We start from the raw sequence: 19,514 nt of genomic DNA, 5'->3' as shown, positions 1-19,514 counted from the left end.
TTATTTGGGGCTATCAAGAATGACAACTACATAAACGATCAGAAAAATAAAATTTCAGAACTGATCTCCTCGTTTTTGACAGTTCTGTTAATGCATTAGAAAGAACAAACTGTTTTACTTGTTTTCTGCTTCAAATGGATGTAAATTAAATTTCAATAAAGTAAGAACTGGTTGAAACATTTTTAAATAAGAAGACTATTCACTTCATATTCATAAAAGGTACTGCTGTATGAATTGATCTTGACATGTCAGCAAATTCTGTTTCCCAGCATCTGGTAGCTGAGAGCTCTTGCTTTTCTGAACACTTTGGCAAGATGCATGTACTGTTGGATATGTGGGCTGGAGTGTGTGCTTTTTGTTTTGATTTGTTTTTAATTTGAGAATACATTCAGCCTGCAGTAACATGCATATTCATCATGAAATTTTAAGTTTACATACGTTTCTTTAATTAAAAGTTCAAGCTAATGCATTTAAAAGAAAGGTTTGATACAGCTCTCTACAAAGCCTCTTTATATGGCCTCAAATTATTTACACCTTATTCTGACATACTTGCAAGAGTTTCTAGATCAATTAAATGATTTTTCACTATCATGGCTAAACTATTATATATTTTGAAATACTTTATGACATAGAAAGAATAATTTGATTCAGTATTTGATTTGTGTTAGCAATTGAGGAAAATAATTTTTAAATGTTTTGTTTGTTACTGAGATGAATATATGAAAAAAACATGTTTCCTTGGAATCTGGGCCCTTTTTTTTGGTTGGGTTTTTTTTTGTTTGTTTGTTTGATTGTTTTTTGGTTTGGTTTTTTTTTGGTGCAATAAGAGAATATGGATTTCCAGCTTTTTAGGAAAATTAAGTTTGCATACCAGCACAGAATATCCCCGGGACTTCACTCCGGAACACAACAGTTCGTACTTTCTTATCGGATTTCAAAGCATCCACAGCTTTTGACATCTACAGAGAAAAGGAGGAAGGGGAATCACCAAACACTTTTTAAAGTGCTTCATTCCAATACTTCACCTTTATAGTAAAAACTATGCTTTTCACTTACCATTTTAACAAGATTTTTGCTAAGTGCATTCTTGGCATGAGATCTGTTTAATCCAAGCACCACAATTCCTGGAGAGGAAGAAAGATCACATCATTGTTGTAAATTATTATTATTTTGAAATTATACAAAAGGCATTGAGGACTGAAAAAAAAAACCACTAGTGTAATCACTACTGAGTTTCTGAAAGAAAATAAAATTATTTATTCTTTTCAATACTCAACAGAAATTACACTTTAAGAACCAAAAATAGGGCCCTAACATCATCATGTGGAAACAGTGCTTACAAAGGCTGAATGTAGAATTACACAACAGCATGAACAAATTTCATGTTTGTGCATGAAGTGCTGACACACCATCTGGAAAGATGCTTAATTGTAAAGCACATATTTCCACATTTAGAGAGACTATCTCTAGAGACCTTTTAAAGCATGAAGTGCTATCAGAGCAAAGACCAGCAACTCTTATACAGGTAAAAGGAAGTCATAAACATAGAAAGAATGTCACCAATGGGAAAAAATGGTATTTTTGTTTAAAAAGGAACAAGATCAAACAAAAAATTCTCCCTGAAACACAAAAAACAAGCTCAGTGCTCGGTACATGGCTCCAAAGACACATTCACAGCTCCCTTAGTCCAGTTAGAGATCAATTGTCTAACTGACTGATTACTTGTGCATTGCTTCGAATGTTGCAGCAGAAACAAAAACTTTCTTTATTATTCCCCCCCGCCCCCGCACCTTAACGGCATGAATATCAAAGAGGAAAATTCTGAAAAGTCTATTTTAAGTCTATTTTGGCAATGCCTAAGTTTACCACAACTATAGCAATCTTTTAGACAATTACTGCCTGAACCCACACAACTGCCTGAGTTCAAAACACCAGCACACAGTCTTGATCGTGCCCTGGTAACATTTTATAAGTCAGGACCTTTTATGCAGAAAATGCAAGGATAAGGGGGAAAAAAGGACTAGGGCAGGATCAGGAATAAAAAGCAGAAAGGAAACTCTGTCTCAAACAAAAATGCCCACAGTATTGCCACCAACCTATGATATGAAAAAACAGAATTCCAGAAACTCAGTGTTTGCCCAGGTGATTACTACTTCACCACTCAGCTTTGAATGTACAATCTATACATAATTATGCTCTTGTAGCCTTCCTTGTCATCTCAGTGCATACTGCTGCTTCTATTTCTGGAAAACCTGTCCTCCCTTAGGACTGACCCATTAGTGTCTGAGCTCCCTTCCTCCTGCACATATGTTGCACACACATGCACACAAGACAAGATTTAAAGAAGCTCCTATTCCTTCTGCAGTTACCAATTTGAAGACAAAGTCTTCCATTTGCCAGCTACCACTGTCAAGATTGAAATAAAAATAGCGTCAAATGCAGTAATAAAGCACACATGCCCCTCTTGCTCTTAAAGTACAGTCAATTGTTAAGTATAGATACCTCCTAAAAGGGGAGTGGAGCCAGGTCAACCCAAATGACCTTCATTCCCTTGTTCTACAAGCCTGAATTCCCACATTTATACCTATAGCTGGAGATATTCATACAGGACCACCTGCGAAGGTCATTACTCAGCACTTGCATAGGAATCTGTTTACATGCTGTTAAGCAAAAAGGAGTGGTGCTGTAGCACTTTCTTCAACTTCTTCTCCAGGAGGAAGATCATTCCAAATTCAAATATTCCATATGATCAACAAAAGTAGATTAGGCAAAAGCATTATCCTACATTAAAGCAACAAAAAGACCCTTCACTCTGACTTCATTTTGATTTTCAGGCACTACAAATCTCATGCTCAAATAAAGTAGAGGCTCAATTACCCCAAACCATACTTCAGTCAGGAAATAGCATCCTTTTCAGAAGCATGTTATACTTAATGGCAATAACACTTAATGACACTTGCATTTTTCTTCTCCCCACTGGAGCTGAAAGACTGCTACACCATCACTGACAATAGTGAATTCAGAAGGAGCTCCACTTAACATGAAAGCCCTTAAAAGATTTTTTCCTACAAAGGAATTACCCTTGAAGACAAATCATACAAGTCAATTTTTGCTTAGCAGCGTCGTATCAAGTCATAAAACTACCACTTCTGCTTCCTTCTACAGAAGTAAAAGATAAAGATGGCACCCACCCAGTTGTTTTCATTTAAGTGTGAAAAAAATATGAAGCAAGAATTACAAGAGGAAAAGTATAGAAGGTTTGCAAGGGATACCTACATATTGCAGTGATATACATACAAAAGACATGCCTTAGAGTCACATTTGAATCATTATTTTTCTGATATGCCATTAATACAAGATCTGAGCATCCTGAGGATGGAAAGGACCTTGAAGATCATTTAGTTCTACTGCAGGGACACCTTGTACTAGACCAGGTTGTCCAGAGGTCCATCTAACATTGTTTTGAACACCTCCAGGGATGGGGTATCCACAGCTACTCCAGGCAATCACTTTCAGTCCTTAAAAGTAAAGAATTTCTTCCTAATATCTAAACTAAACCTGCTCTCTTTCAGTTTAAAGTCCCTCTCTATGTTTCTTACAGCCTCCCTTCAGAAAATGGAATGTCACAGTAGGCCATCCCAAAGGATGAACAGTTCCAATTCCCTCAGACTTTTTTTCACAGGAAAGGTACTCCATCCCTCTAATCATATTCATGTCTCTTCTGGACTCACTCCAACAGATCTGTGTCCTTCCTATGCTGGGACCCCAGAGCTGGATGCAGGGTTCCAGGTGGGCTCTCACCAGAGCAGAGCAGAGCAGAGGGGCAGAATCCCCTCCCTGGCCCTGCTGCCCACGCTGCTTTGGATGCAGCCCGGGACACGTTTGGCTCTCTGGGCTGGGAGTGCCCATGGCTGGCTCATGTCCAGCCTCTCACCCACCAGCCTTCTCCCCAGGGCTGCTCTCCATCTGTTCATCCCCCAGCCTGCGCTGATACTAGAGGCTACTCTGACCCAGGTGCAGCACCTTGCACTTGGTCTTTTTAAATTGCATGAGATTCCCATGGAACCACTTCCCAAGTTTGTCCAGGTCCCTCTGGATAGCATCCCATTCTTCAGGTGTGTCAACTGCACCACTCAGCTTGGTATCATCTAAAAATTTGCTGAAGGTGAACTCAATCCCCTCATCTATGTCATCAATGAAGATACTAAATCACAGGGGTCCCAGTATAGACCCCTGAGGCACACTGCTTGTCACTGACATCCATCAGGACCCTGAGACATTGACCACTACACTCTGCATGCCACCATCCAAGCAACTTCTCATCCACTGAACAGTCCATTCATCAAATCCATCTATCACCACTTTAGAAAGAAGGGTGTCGTGGAGAACTCTGCAAAAGGCTTTTCAGAAGTCCAGATAAATGACATCTGTAGCCATTCCCTTGACCACTGATGGAGTGAACTCCATCATTCAAGGCCACTGAGTTGGTCAGGCAGGACATGCCCTTGGTGAAGGCATGTTGGCTGTCTTGAATCACCTCCCTGTCCTTCACGTGTCTAACAACAGCTTCTAGAAGGATCTGTTCTTCCAAGAGGGGAAGCACAGAGGTGAGGCTCATGGGTCACTAGTTCCCAGACTTCAGCTTTCTGTCCTTTTAAAGATGAGTACAAGGTTTCCCCTTTTCCAGCCATGGGGGATTTGACCTGAGGGCGGTGACTTTTCAGTAATACCTGTTACATTGTCATCTGAAGCATTTAATCACCCTGCATTCTTCCTAAAGCACACACACGCACATGCTTTCCAAAATCCTTTAAAATAAACGGTTTGAAAACTCTGCTTGAGAAAGAAAATAAATTAAAAAGTAATCACTAATAAATAGAAGTAGAAATTAGTAGCACTACTTGTAGTAGTAGTAGTAGTATTTGCTTTGTTGGTGTATCTGTATGGCATCAGAAATGCGACAGAGCTACTAAGAAGGAATAAGCATTCACATAATGCTAAACCAAATATTAATGTCATAGTTTTTCCTTGGAGTCATCCCCACATTATTTCTGGGACACACTTCAGCACATAATGTGCATCTATTAAAAATACATCTGCATACTGAAAACTAACTTCATCTTAACTGGCTAGGCTCTCCAAGAGACAATGATTCCGAGTTTTGCCTAATAAAAGCAGCAATATTCCTGTATACTACTTTCCTAGCCAACAATTAGAGGCAGAGCATACATAAATGTACAATATGTTCTCTACTTCCAAGTAGCTGCCTCTATCAAAAGAGAAAGCTGCTTGTATAATTCTCAGTGTTTCAGAGAAAAAGAAAATGAAACTTACATTGTAAAAGTTATATGATAAAAATGAAAGTTATATTATAAAATGAAAGCATAGTAAAAGCAAGAAATTTCTTTCACTGAAATAAGGATACATAGGTATCTGGAAGATAGCTTCAAAATATCCATAAATTCCCAGAAGCATCCTGGTTTCAGAGCATACACTAAATTTAATACTTGAATAAAGTGAAGATATTAAATCCTGGTTTAACTACTGTTTGTATCAGCACACAGGAGATCTTACTTTTAATAATGTCTTTTATCTCTTTTAACTTGCACATTTTAGAGATCAAAACATTCACCCTTCAATGTTTGGTAGAAACAGATTTAAATGGTTACTTAAAAATTAATCTCGTCTTTAAACCAATATTAGACATTTTGCCAGAGTTTGAAAGATTCACTACATCTGCATATAAAGTACTCGCAGAATTCTTTTTATTTGTATTTATTTTATTATTTATTTGCATTAAATACACACACAGAGGTCATTTTCCATAATTTAAAAAATATTTTAAAAAGTCTGACTTATGCTTTGAAAAGTGGAAGGGGGATCAAAGTAACTTTAAGCTTGTTTCACTTAACTACTCAGATACACCAAGGGAGACAAGCGGACTTAGATGTTTATTATTCTGAAGTAGTTTCTTAAGCAAAACAGGAACATATGGTGAATATATCATGCACAATTCTGGTGGCTTTCATTAATCATCTTATCAAGAAGTATTTAAGTGAAAAATCACACAGATGTGTACTAACTAGCACTTTTTAAAAGCACCAAAGCGCTCTTCAAAATCCCCTATCTGAGCCTGTTTCCTCTCTAAATTCTGATCTAACCCTTTTCTGTACTTCTTAAATTAGCAGATCTCACCTGCTCAGCCCTGCTTTAAACATGGCAAAGGAACGGGAAGTTTTTCCAATTTATCAGCTAGCTATCAGTTTCCAACCTCTGAGCAAACAACTTCAACCAAGATTGTATTTGTTTTTGCCCATTCCATGTACATAAAAATTCTAACAGATGAAGACCAAAAGCTGTCTTTTAGACTGAGCCAAAACCAGCTAGGAAGTTTGACCATAAGCAGTCATTATAGTGTAAAATCTAAATTTTAAAAATATTTATATCACATTCCAGCAAGTGACATGGCCACACTGGAGTCAAGACTAAAAAGATGCTTCTCCCAATTGCACCTATAACTTAAAAATCCAAAGCACTAGGGTCATTTAAATTTGTAATAGGATCACTAATGCAATTTGGCTAAGTTCTGAAATGTCAATAGCTATAATACATTTCAGCCCTTATGATGATCAAATAGAATCTCAAATAAAGTAAAATATATATAGTTAATTTAAAAAAATAATACACTGACAGTCATCTTCACTCACAGAAAACTGACACCAAGAGCTTCACAAATTGCAACATGGGCAGAATATACAGGTATTTGTCAACCGCATTCTGCAAAAATCTCACAATGTTTGTATTCTAGTTCTGGTCAAACTTCAAATTTGGAAGCTGGAAAGCCCTGAGTTAAATTTCAATAACTAGCCTTTGCAAACATAGTCTCATTTTACTTCATGTTTAACAACTTCCCAAGACCTGGGGTATGCAAATCACATGGAAGTGATATGAAGCAGAACAGTTTGCTACTTTGCCTACAGGCAAGATTTGTCTTGTGCTACAAGACATGTGCCTGTACGTGAGGCAGGTACAGCCAGTTTTCCTTCCTCCCCAGTATTCAGAGTCCTCTCTGAGCAACATGGAAACACAAGGCATGTGCAAGAGCACAACCACAGCATCAACAAGCACTTGTGTGCCATAAAAGGTAGTCAGAAAGCAGGGTCTGAGCATGCATGAAGTCAAGAAGCATGTAATGGGATGGTGTGATGAGGCCACGGGGGCACCGAGTACCAAGCGGAAAAGTCAAAAACACAAAATAGTAGATCAAGGAATGGCAGGGTAGAAAACAGCAAGAAGGACGACAGGGGTGTTTACAGAGCTGGTCTCCGCATTAAGCAGAGATATTACATGCTGTAAGCAGATAAATATAGATGAACTTGGTATACAAGGTGAGGAGGAGGGTGTGTGCCAGCACTACAGGGAGGAAGCAGAGCCATGTTTCTTTTGCAGAAATGCTGCCTGCTCTTTGCGCTGCTGAAGAAAGCATATGAAGTTAATATCTCCTTCTGGCCTATTTCTATATCCTTGTTCTTATCTTTTTCTAACAGTATTTGTTTCTATGTCCTTCTGAAAGGCAATACCAAAAAAAATTCCTTCTGCTTAAGAGAATTTATTAATTAAATATACACTGATTGAATCCTTCCTTATGATAGCAACAGCTACTTTAACATTACAGATACTATCTCAAAGTTCTAGGGCATTAGGCTACATATTCAGTATGAAACACCTTCATAACATTACAAAAACAATGATTCCTAGCTGATTCAACAGCTGAAACACACTGCCTAATTCTGTTTGTTGTGTAATAGAAATAAAAGTTGATTACTATGTAAGATCGTGATATTTTCTACCACTTCTTGGTAAGGCAAAAAATAAGCAAGGAAAAACACACTTCTAACATTTTACAAACTCTTCTTTGCTCCTGTCTTGTCTCTTCCTTAACTTAAAATAATCCCAAAAAATATTAATAGATGTTTTAAACTAATTCCAAGTTCCACAGTCAGCTGGAAAAACAGGACTAAAGTAGTACATTTTAAAGGGAGTGAAAGAGTTGGGAACACAACTACAAGACAAAAGATAATTTCAGGATTAGATTATATCATCTTTACTATCAATCCTAAATAATGACAAAAATCTGCCCTCAGATGAAAGCACAACATCAGTTCTCCCTTGAAGAAGAAAGAATAATCTTCCCAAGATCATACTAAAGCTCAAAGTTTTAAAGTTAGCTCTCTGTATATGTATACACATCTATGTACAGGCATGCTCAACTCATAGGCATTTGCCTGAATTGGCAGCAGGTGTGAAATAGCTGAGTTAATGCGCTCAGAGACATAAACTAAACTGTACATCTCAACACATGGTGGTTCCAAGATATATTCTTCATGTAAAGAGATTCACGTGCTGCAGATAACCAAAACCCTATACTATGGCCCTCTCTATAAAAGCAGGTATAACATCATGGCTAGAGAAATAAATCCTGAGGAACAGAGTTTGCACTTACTTATTCTCCACAATTCCTAGCCCTGCTGCATCCACAGGGGAAGGAAGTGACAAACACTAAAGGAAGTGGAACACTTTCAAAATCCAGAGAGCACCACATCAGAAGAGGAAGTACAAAGCGTCTGTGCTGTGATGCATTGGCTCCGCGTCACTAAGGAGCACAGATTTTCGTTCTTTTTTTAACCAGGTGAGTTAAAATAAGACTCTTGGTATAGCTGAGTACAAAAAAGTGAGTAGTAGTTGACAACACTAAAAGCAAGGAGGAGGATGAGATGATTATTAGGAGAGTGGCATGAGATGAGAGACTACTGAAGCCATACCTTCCACTACAGAAAACATGGATATTAGTTTTATGTCCTCTCTGCCCCCTGCACACAATCACAAAAGTGATGTCTCAAGCAATATGACTCTAGATATTTGCTACTAAACTTCATTTTCTCACAATTAGAGTGGCAAACAGATGCCAGTTCACAGAGGTGTACCTCACAAACACAGTTCGTATGCTGCAGTACTTGCAAAAAAAGAGTGATGCTGTTGACACACCTCAAGGACAAGATGACATCCACAGCAACCTAGACAGGCTCATGAAGTGGGCCCATGAGAAACTCATGAGGTTTGACAAGACCAAGTACAAGGTGCTGCACCTGGGTCAGGACAATACCCAGTACCAGCACAGGCTGGGGGATGAACAGATGGAGAGCAGCCCTGTGGGGAGAAGGACTTGGGGGCTGGACATGAGCCAGCCATGGGCACTCCCAGCCCAGAGAGCCAAACGTGTCCTGGGCTGCATCCAAAGCAGCGTGGGCAGCAGGGCCAGGGAGGGGATTCTGCCCCTCTGCTCTGCTCTGGTGAGAGCCCACCTGGAACCCTGCATCCAGCTCTGGGGTCCCAGCACAGGAAGGACATGGAACTGTTGGGAGTAAGTCCAGAAGAGGCCACCAAGATGATAAGAATGGGACACCTCTCCTAAAAAGAAAGCCTGACAGAATTGAAACTGTTCGGTATAGAAATGAGAAGGCTTTGAAGCGACCTAGTCACAGCCTTCCAGTACCTGAAGGGAACCTACGTGAAAGATGAGGCAAGACTATTTACATGTTGCATGTAGCAACAGGACAAGGTGAAATTGGTTTAAATTGAAAGAGAATAGATTCAGATTCATTTATAGGAGGAAAATCTTTACTGTGAGGGTGGTGAGGCACTGGAATAGGTTGCCCACTGAAGCTGTGGATGCTCCATTCCTGGAGGTGTTCAAGGCCTGGCTGGATGAGGCTCTAAGCAAACCTGATCTAGTAGGAGGTGTCCCTGCCCATGGCGGAGGAGTTAGAACCAGATACTATTCAAGGTATTCTCTAACCCGAGCCGTTCTACGATGGAGTCAAAAGCCAAGAAGGACCAGGGTGACCCAGTTCTGCCACTGCCAAGCTGGCAGCTCCCAGCACTCTGCGACGCAACCCCGGCCGCGGTGACAAGGAGAAGGAGGAGCCACCGCTCTCTTCCCGCCCCTCGCCGCCGGGCAGCTACCCCAGGGCCGCCCTCTCTCTGCCCCGCAGGGGTCACCCCGGCCAGGCCGGGACAGCAGGTGCAGAGCCGCGTTTCCCTCGTTACCTTTGTGCTCATCATCCAGGTACCGGACGCGGAGCTCCTCCTCTTCCTTCGCCTGGGAGCCGTAGCTCCTCCCGGTCGAGGGGAGAGCGGCGGCGGCGACGCCTCCGCGCAGCGGGGACGCGCGGTGGCCGGTTCGGCCGAGGGCGGCGGAGGTCGCTGCGGCTGCGAGCTTGAGCCGGGCGCGCAGGAGGCCGAGCCCGCCCAGCGCCGCCGCCGCCATCGCTGCTGCCGGCGCCGCCTCAGCCTGTCGCGGCCGCGGCCCCGGTCCTGCCGCCCACGTGACCGGCTGCGGCACGCACGGGGCGCCGCTCCCCCCCTCCCCTCCCCTCCCCTCCCCGCGCCGCCGCCGCCGCCGCCCGGGGCCATGGGGAGGGGGCGGCTCGGGCGGGCCCGGCTCCTGCGCTGGCCCCATGCCGGCTGGGGAAAAGGCTCGTCAGTCAGGGGAGATCTGAAACTGGACAGAAAACCAGCCCCATCCTGGGCCGCATCAAAACCAGGATGCCCCCTGGCCCTCTGCTCCGCCCTGGTGAGACCCCACCTGGAGCACTGCATCCGGCTGTGGGGTCCCCAGCAGAAGAAAGACAAAAAACTGATGAAGTCCAGAGGAGGCCATGAAGGTGATAAGGGATCTGGAGCACGTCCTCTACAAAGACAGGTGGAGGGGGAGCTGTGGCTGGTGAAGCCTGGTGAAGAGGCGGAGAAGAGAAGGCTATGTGGACACCCATAGCAGCCTTCTGAAGGGAAGTTCATCAGGGTCTCTAGTGATAGGACAAGCAGTAATGGGTGTGAATGAAGAGAGGAAATTTAAGCGAGATTTTGGGAACAAATCCTTCACTGTGAGAATAGATGAGACACTGGAATAGGTTGCCCAGAGAAGCTGTGGGTGCCTCAGCCCTCGCAGCATTGAAGTTGAATTAGGCCTTGAGCAGCATGGTCTAGTGGGAGATTTCTCTGCCTATGACATGGGAAGGGGGCTGGGACAGGATGATCTTTTAAGTCCCTTACAACCTCTTGACATTCTGTGATTCTCACACAGACTTTGAAATATGCAGGTACAGGGATAAATTTCTCATCAGTAAAAGCAGATGTTTAGTTTCATCAGGGCTTCATGATACCGCTGCAAGTTGTGCAGCATGTTTATTTGCAGTGAACTTGACAGCATCCCACCTTAAAGGCAATGTGCTCAGGCTCTGTTGTGCTGTGTGTGGTGGCACCAGAATGAACACTCATGAGCTCTGCAGCGCTTGCTTCTTCCCCTACATCAGCCATGGCAAGGCCAGGTTGTGGCATCCGCACTGAACAAAGAAAGGAGCTATGATCAATAGCAGAAACCAGGTAGCACATGGTTCTGTATGCTGCAATAAAAGACTGCTTGGATTGGCTATCCTCCTGTTTTGGGGCTCTCAGGATTACCATTGTGTTGCAAAACTAAGGATCAAATTAATAGGCCTTAGTGTTTAGAGTTGAGTTTAGGTCTCTAAGCAACGCTGCCATGGTGTCTGCTTTGCCCTCCATGCACAGCAGCACACATACCAGCATGAAAGAAGTTAAACAATAAAAGCAGTAACAATGGAGGTAGGAGGTAATTGGTGTGTTTTGTTGTAAATTCACATGATTCAAGACTGCTGTGACCTGTTTCAAAATGGTTGAAATTTCAGCAATCCAGGTGTTAATACCATAACAATTTAGTTGAGCCAGAACACGCATTAAATATAAAAGAAGTTTACTTGTTTCCTTACACAGGACCTGTTGTTATAACAGTAGTTAATGCAGGTCAGTAATGAGGCTCTTAAAAGCTGTGAAGTTTGTCTTCTTCAAGTTTGTTTCCTTCAAATTAGGCCTTGAGAAGTGAAAACTGCCTTTGAGCCACCCTCTGCCATTTTCATAGTGTTATTTAATCAGGGGAATAAAGCTGTACTGCTTCTGAGCAGAGGCTCAGATGGAGCCATTTTGGTGATTGTTTTGGAGAGCTAGCTACTGCATTCCTTCATGCGGTTGCTCAGCAGCTCCTCCATGCCTTCCTTCTGGAGAAGCGAAAGTCTAAAAATAATGTCCTGTTTGTTTGTGTGGAGCACCATGAAGGGCAAATGGGGGGGGGGAGGAATAGGCAGGCTATCACCTTGCATTTATTATGTTTTACTATTTAAACAGAGCGATAGCTTGTGATTCACAGCCCTTTCCAGTAGAGCCTGCAGTATGCCAAAGACTTACAGCAGAAAGAAATAAAAATGTTGTTTGCTGTTGAAGAACATTTTAGTGTATGAGAAGGAATTTTGAAACATCATATTGAATTACATCAGTAGAAACAGAGAGACAGCACTATTCTAAAAGATGCAGAGTATAAAAAGGCATTAAAAGCAGAAGTAAATTCACTGCCACGTCGTAATGTTGTCTTGAAGCTGAAGACAGACATTTAGTCATATGCAGTGGCTCCCAGACTGAAGAACTAGTGAACACGTTTCTGAGCAGAGGTCAGTAAGTGCAGTCAAGCCAACAGATTCATCTCCGTTGTAGAAACACTCAGTCATTTTTAAAATGAAGAATTTTAGAAATGCAATTTTCTTTTACATGCCACTATCTGATTTTACTTTCTTTGTGTAAGAAGTGGAAAGAAAATTTAATTTCTGTTTATTTTTTTTGTCTATTAGTGTGTAAAACTGCATGATATGATATGCATATATGTGTGGTTTATTGCAGTCATTTAATACTACACTGCATTTTGTAATACTGGGTATTCAATTCCTCCCATTCCCTAACATGCAAGCATAATTCAGGACTCAGATGAAAGCAAAGTTGTCCATGTTTCCTTGTTCCCTGATTTTTTCACTGTAGTTTACTTCTAAAACATAGCTATGGGGTCATAGCAGTACATGAATGGTAAAGTATGTTGACATGGAGATTATTATTTTAAGATATATCCTAATTTTAAAAAATGGAGCAACTGGAAAACAATTGTAAGTAACTACCTAAATAACATATCACCCTTGGTAGCCTGATTGCTGCTACACACAGATATCCAAGTATTGATACATGGTGATGAATGAAAATAAACTGATTATAATAAATCTTAGTTCAGCCTCTGCTATGTCCACAGAAGCAGTGAATGAGAGTAGAACCAGTGTACATGGAGACTAGCTCACTAAATTCTCTGTACTCGGCTGCAGTTTCTAGTCCTTGGATTAGATGAGGTCCTTCAGTCCTCGTCTAATCCAAGGGGAAAAACGTGAAGGTCCTTCACCCTAATCAATGTTACATTTGAAGTTGTCTTGTAAAGCTTATTTACATCAGGTTACAGGTTCTCACAGTGTACAGGACTGAAACTGGCCGGTGAAATATGCAGCCCCTTTTGTAGCTTGATTATGGCCTTGGTTTGGTAATATAATTTGGAGAGGGGTGGTTGGAGCCTGGGGTCAGGCCACTACTGTTGCAATTTACACAGCAGAGGTACAGAAATTGGGAGACTGTTTATGTGGTTTGTGGAGAGAAGTTTCTTCATAACACTATTCTGCATGTGTTGGTGCATGACACCTGCCATGGTTCATTTTCTAGAGGAACAATCTCACTCTTAATTAGGTATGACAGAAGCATGTGGTCTCCAAACTTTGGATCTAAATTAGGTGCCTAAAACCAAAGACTGTGAAACTACTTGTAGATGTTCAGTTAGGGATCTGGTGCTACTAAAAATGCTAATAAATCATTTAGAAATAAGACAGAAAAATAATTGCATGTATATTTATATAATATGCAGCTTTAATGTGAACAGTGATAGGGTTCAGGCAGTATGTACTATGAAGCAGGGATATGGGAAAGGAATCTCAGCTAGTTCTAAGTTGTTCTCATTTCCTTACATTGATGCATGTAGATGAGGTGTAACAAATGCTTTCATTTTCTCTGGATGAGCATGTCAGTGTCAATGGGTAAAGTAAAAAGGGAACACTTTTTAGAGGAAAAATGTAGCGCCCAATTTCAGCTTTTCAAACTAAGTCCTTTGTCTGTCTTGAAAATTGAAAAGTAATTGTCTCTGTAAAGGGACTGTGATATTTGAGAGTGAGATCCGTCAGCTATCTGTCCTCTGAAGTTGATTTGTAAAGGTTGTTTCAATTTCACACCACCCACCAGAAGCATTTGTCTCTTCTAGTTTTCACATATTTGCTTTTTATCAACAGCAGGATTTTTCTGATTATTGTGTTACGCAGTTAGTACACTTGCCTTTCCAATCTTGATTTTTAACTTTTTTGTAAAACCTTTTTGATATTTTAAAACTGATAATGAGAACAACATAGCCCTTATTATGTATTTATTGTTAGTAAGCATATAGCCCTTTTTGGCACTAAGCTTATTCAATATGTTTTGCAGGCAGCTGTTTCCTTAGATTTTCCAATTTCTTCTCAGTGCATTTTTAAGATTGTAATGCCAAGATATAAGATGTTCTTACAACTTATTTTTTCTCTTCAGGAATTACTCTTACTAAACTTAATCTACTTGGGCATCCTTACAAGCTTGCTTACTTGGAACTTGTTACCCAGCTCCAGCACATTATTAAGAGCTCTACCTATGTGTCACTCATGTCTTGGAGCACAGACCAGATTTTGGCTTTGACTAATGTCAGCCCCATTCATTTGTGCATATACTCCTTCATCTTGAAAATAGAGACAACTGCATTGGATTAATATAGTGGAAAAGTGCATGGCGTGTGTGAGCCAATTACAGGGACTTCTTAAAATCCTACTTCCCAAAATTGTCTGCCCATTCTGTTCAGATCACAAACAAGACATAATGCTAAAACAATTACAGGAACACAAACATGCTGAGCAAGGCCTCTTCCATGAGTAAATTGGCACTAGCAGCTACAGGGCTACAGCTCTGTAATAGTGGAAGATCAGAGCCTAGGGAGGCCCTTAGGTACTTGAAACTGGAATTGAGCAGATATTTATTAAATAAAATTTATAGAATGCTTTACTTTGAGGCAGGGTGCACAATTTATCCCTAAAGGACACAAAATAAAGGTATTTGGTTTTATGAAGTTAGACATAAACACAGATACTGAAAACAGAGAATTTACAGAGAGTGGAGATTCTTTAAAATTTATTTATTTATATGTAGGTACTACTCCGAAATATGTGCATGCTGATGCATCTCCTTCTGCCAAAGCTTTTAAAAAGCTCTCTCATGTTCTCAAAGGAGTTCAACACATCAGAAAATTTACTGAGCCAGCTAAATGACTATGCAGTCAGTCAAACTGCAAACCAGCATTCAACATCATTGAATACTTTTCTTACAGTGAATGTACCCTATTCTCTTAAGATTGTTAAAATATAATTTATTGTCTTTGTGATCAGGCAAACCTTTGTCTGAAGCAATACTTCCTTTTCTTATCTGTATCCTTCTGAAGAATACCAGAGCCAACAGTGATGTTAACTGTGCTGAGAGAATCTTTGCTTTGGCAGCAGGCAGGGCAAGCTCTCCTGTAGTATAGATGGGTCAGTAAAAGCTGCCCAAGAAGCACGGAAACCAGGGACAACACGACTAATGTAATCAGCATTTGATTTAAGTTATTTGACATGAAATTATAGTAGAAAATGGATTTCCCAGTTTTATCAGGTTACTTTTATGTGTGGCAAAAGGCTAACAGGGCTGCTGCTAAGGAGGTAGTCAATATTGTTAAATCTGTGGTTTCAAGAAGAATAAAATAGAACTAGGTGTTAGCTCACAGAAAGAAGCATTTTGCAACAAACAAATACTATCTTTATCAAGACAGTGCCATTAACATTATCTAAATGCAGAGAGTGGGGTTTTCAACTATGCATGCATTTTGGTGAAATAAAAGGGGAAATTCATCTGAATTACATTTTGTTTAGATGCTTTTTAATTAAAGTAGTAAAGGACATTTGATTACAACTCTCAGTGAAACAAATTAAAAATTTCTATCACCATTACAATGAGGAGATGAAAAATATCTTAATACTTCTGTCCTCGTGTAATGTGATTTCTAGTGAAGAGATGTTACCAAGAACCTCTGCTCTGTTTGGAAGCAATACATTTGTCATGAAAGCCAGCTCTCTATGAGGAGCTAAGAGAAGCCTGGTCTTTTATGCTCAATTAATGTAAAAAAATGTAACAGAAAAATGAAAAACACTGCATAGCCTGTGTGTGTTAGTTGTAATTCTTTATTGCTCTCCATGAGCAGGCCAAGAGTTAAGATGTATGATACATCATAGTATTTCCTTACATCATATAATTTCATATTAAGTATACCTTACATCATAGTGTTTCTGAATATCATAATTACATTTCCTTTCAGTTTAGCTAATTTTTTTTTCTTTTTTTTTTGGGGGGGGAGTGTTCAAAAACAAAATTCAGCTTACTCAGTCATTGTGCTATAGATAATACATGAAGTTTAAGGTATTCACTTTTTTGCTAAAACTTCAGCATTTTTAAAGAAGAAAATTGTATAGTTACTGCTTGAATAATATGATGCATTATGCAAAAATCACTCTAAAAAATGTAAGCTTACATTTTACGATATAAAATGCATTTGTGTTCATTACCTTTCCCATTTAGTCTTTTATGATTAACAGTATGTTGTGCAGAGTTTTACTGAGTATATTGCATTCTTTCTAAAGAATGCCTCACATTGATTTTCACACCGTCTGGGGAAAACATTGGAATCTTTTTTGATCTTCTCTTCATTTTCATTAGACTAAATTACTTTTACATTCTAGCCTTAACTATATTTTTCTGCATTCTTTATTCTTCACATACTGATACAATTAAGATACTCTGATAAGCTGAATAAGCATTTTCAATGAAAGCTTATTCAGTCCTATGTAGAATTCTTCTAATGTCACAAAGAATCTGCAGGACTTTATGACCCAAATTTCCAAGACAGAGAAAAGGTTAAATAATCACATTTTTCACATCTCACATGGATTCAAGAATAGAGCAGTTGGGAAACTACATAAGCAAAGGACTCTGCTTTGTCAAAATGGATTCATAATAACCTTTCTTCTATTTAATCACCCAACTGTAAGTCATTTGTCTATGTAAGAAAGCAGGATCCCTAAGATCAAGAACAATGAACCTAGTAATTGGTATATGAAAAACAAAGAAAAATATGCACTAGCTGGCTAGCATGCACTTATGTGCCTGGTCACAGACTCAATGCAGAGTTATTCACCAATGCCAGTGAGCAGCCACTTCCAACACAGCATTTTCACACTTCTAATTTCTTAGCATTCTGTTGCATGTAGGTAAAGCCTTAAAAAATAAGGGCCTTGCTACCCTTGTAAAATCATGGCTCAGGCCTGTTACTTAGGCTAAGTAGAAGGGAACTGTGGGAGAGTGACACAGCTGGAATGGGGGTAGAGAGACATGAGAGACAAGCTAAGTGACTGCCCTGTGTCCACATCGTGGTGTGTGGTGGTTGGTTGTGCCTTAAAACCATGTAAACTGATAACCAGCTAACTGCTTAAGAAGGCCTGGTTTTTGCAATAAAGCAGCTCTCCTTTGCACCTGCCTGGGGACTCTCTGTCACTTTGCTTCATACAGCATTCCATAAGGAATTTGGTCTTGTAGTTCTGTAAATAATAGGATCTAGGAATCAATTTTTGCAAGTTTTAAAAATTAAACATCAATTAAAGAAAACATACACAAAAAAAACCCACCAAAACCACACCATCTGTTTGCAAAGTCATAGTTAGCATTTTCTTTCTAGATGGTATATCTTCTTGTGTATATAGTTTTATGTCTGGGAGGTGAATTTTTAATCCTGTTCCTTTATGCATGGTGAAGTATGTTTTACCTGCTAAGCAGAACACAATATACCATGTCTAAGACTTAAAAAAAAAGGTAAACCAAATTTTCTAGACTATGTCAGTATGTTAAACTAATATTGCCCACAGCCTTCTGCTTCAAAAATGGCCTTTAACATTCAGAAACTTTGCAGCATATGTGCTGTTTCAACAGTGTACCTGAAAAAAAGTTAAGAATATGGTTTTCCTCTTCATTGAAGTCTTTCAGACATGCCATTATCCTGTGGAAGATGCAGTCTACCAATAGGTGAAAGAAGTAGAAGTATGGACAAGAATAGGGCATTTCCATATTCTGAAATGGTATTTTAAAACTACTTAGTGAAAAAAAGTTTCCCAAGATGTTCAGAAGAGCTAGTAAACTGTGAAAACTGGAATATGTATTTCATACAATTGGGTGTATTGGGACGGTTCTACATATTATTCTTAATCCATGTATTAATTGGGCTCTAATCATGACTTATTTTTTGCAATGGAGGTATTGAATATCCTCAGCATCTTTTTAGTATCTCAACTGAGCACCCTCTGCCTGTGAAACTCACAAGGAATGTGTTATACTTCTCTGATTTCATGCATCTTGAGCAGAGCAAGACTACACAATTCTTCCAGTAGCCACTGGAAGAAACTTAGAATTCACCACAGAATAAAACTTTTGTAGTTTCCTTTGGAGTTTTGATATCAGCACAGCTTCTGGTTCCTCTGTGTTACTATGAGCCTTGTCAGTGTAGCTTCAGTTGTATGCACTGTAGGATCAGGTTGGAAAAAGATGGAACCACTGAAGTCTGCTTTGACCCTGGAAAATTTACTTAAATTTCTTATGCAACTTGTAGCTCTTTAGTCTGGAAAGCAAAGAGTAGGAATTGGACCCAACAGAAATCTACAGCCATGTGTGTATCTGCATTATACTACAGAATTCAGCTGCAGAGAGTGCCATTTACAGAAGACAGACCATTTTTTCCCCCTCATTATGTAAATTGGAATGTGCTGAACTAAAAATTTTTTTTAATAAGTGCTTTTTTTGATTCATTTTGTTAAGCATGTAGAATTTCTTAACAAAAACCTACTAAGACAAATTAATCTACAGCCATATTTCTAAACAGTTGCCTGTGTTCCAGTTTTTCAAAGTTAAGCCTGAAATGTTCCCAACATGATTTTTCAGAGGAGATGAGAGCCTACTACTTCTACTGATCCTATGGAGTACTGTGACAAGTTATGAAAACCACCATGTTTTGAGTTAAGTACACAAAAATAAGACTAATGAATGTGTCTGAAATTTCTGGCAATGTCTGAGTTGCACAGAGGTTACTTTAAATATTGTAAACATCTGAAATAAATAACCACTGTATGGTCCATCACACAGAATTTTAATGCTAAATAGTGGAAGTGTACCCAGCATTTATATTCCTTTCTCCACTTTTTTAACAGTCTAATGAAATCTAATGAAATCTAGGCACTAATGAGTCTAATGAAATCTTGCTTGCTCATGGTCTTGTTTCCCTTTTACTCAGTCCTGTGTTGGATTCATCATAATCCAGTGTTTAAAGCGTCAGTCTGTTGTCATGGAAGTGATTGATGTCACCAATTCACTTAGATCTTCAT

At 39.8% G+C, this 19,514-nt stretch overlaps 1 protein-coding gene across 4 annotated transcripts in view; it reads right to left on the bottom strand.

The window, feature by feature from the left end:
• AUH (AU RNA binding methylglutaconyl-CoA hydratase) overlaps window positions 1–10,408 on the bottom strand; it is a 111,862-nt gene extending 101,454 nt beyond the window's left edge. For 2 of the 4 annotated variants that reach the window (XM_038124197.1, XM_038124196.1), the window contains exons 1-3: window positions 10,108–10,406; window positions 1,057–1,124; window positions 872–959 (exon numbers count right to left, since the gene is read on the bottom strand). In XM_038124197.1, coding sequence (XP_037980125.1) covers window positions 872–959; window positions 1,057–1,124; window positions 10,108–10,327 — 376 coding nt within the window. In that variant the 5' untranslated portion in view covers window positions 10,328–10,406. Of the gene's footprint in view, window positions 1–871; window positions 960–1,056; window positions 1,125–10,107 lie in introns of all 4 variants that reach the window. The other 2 variants (XM_038124198.1, XM_038124195.1) reach the window with 2 other exon arrangements.
• Window positions 10,409–19,514: the final 9,106 nt, after the last annotated feature.

Source organism: Motacilla alba, chromosome Z, assembly GCF_015832195.1.
Source record: "Motacilla alba alba isolate MOTALB_02 chromosome Z, Motacilla_alba_V1.0_pri, whole genome shotgun sequence".
Lineage (NCBI taxonomy): Eukaryota > Metazoa > Chordata > Aves > Passeriformes > Motacillidae > Motacilla > Motacilla alba.
This window is presented reverse-complemented; position numbering and strand designations above follow the sequence as displayed.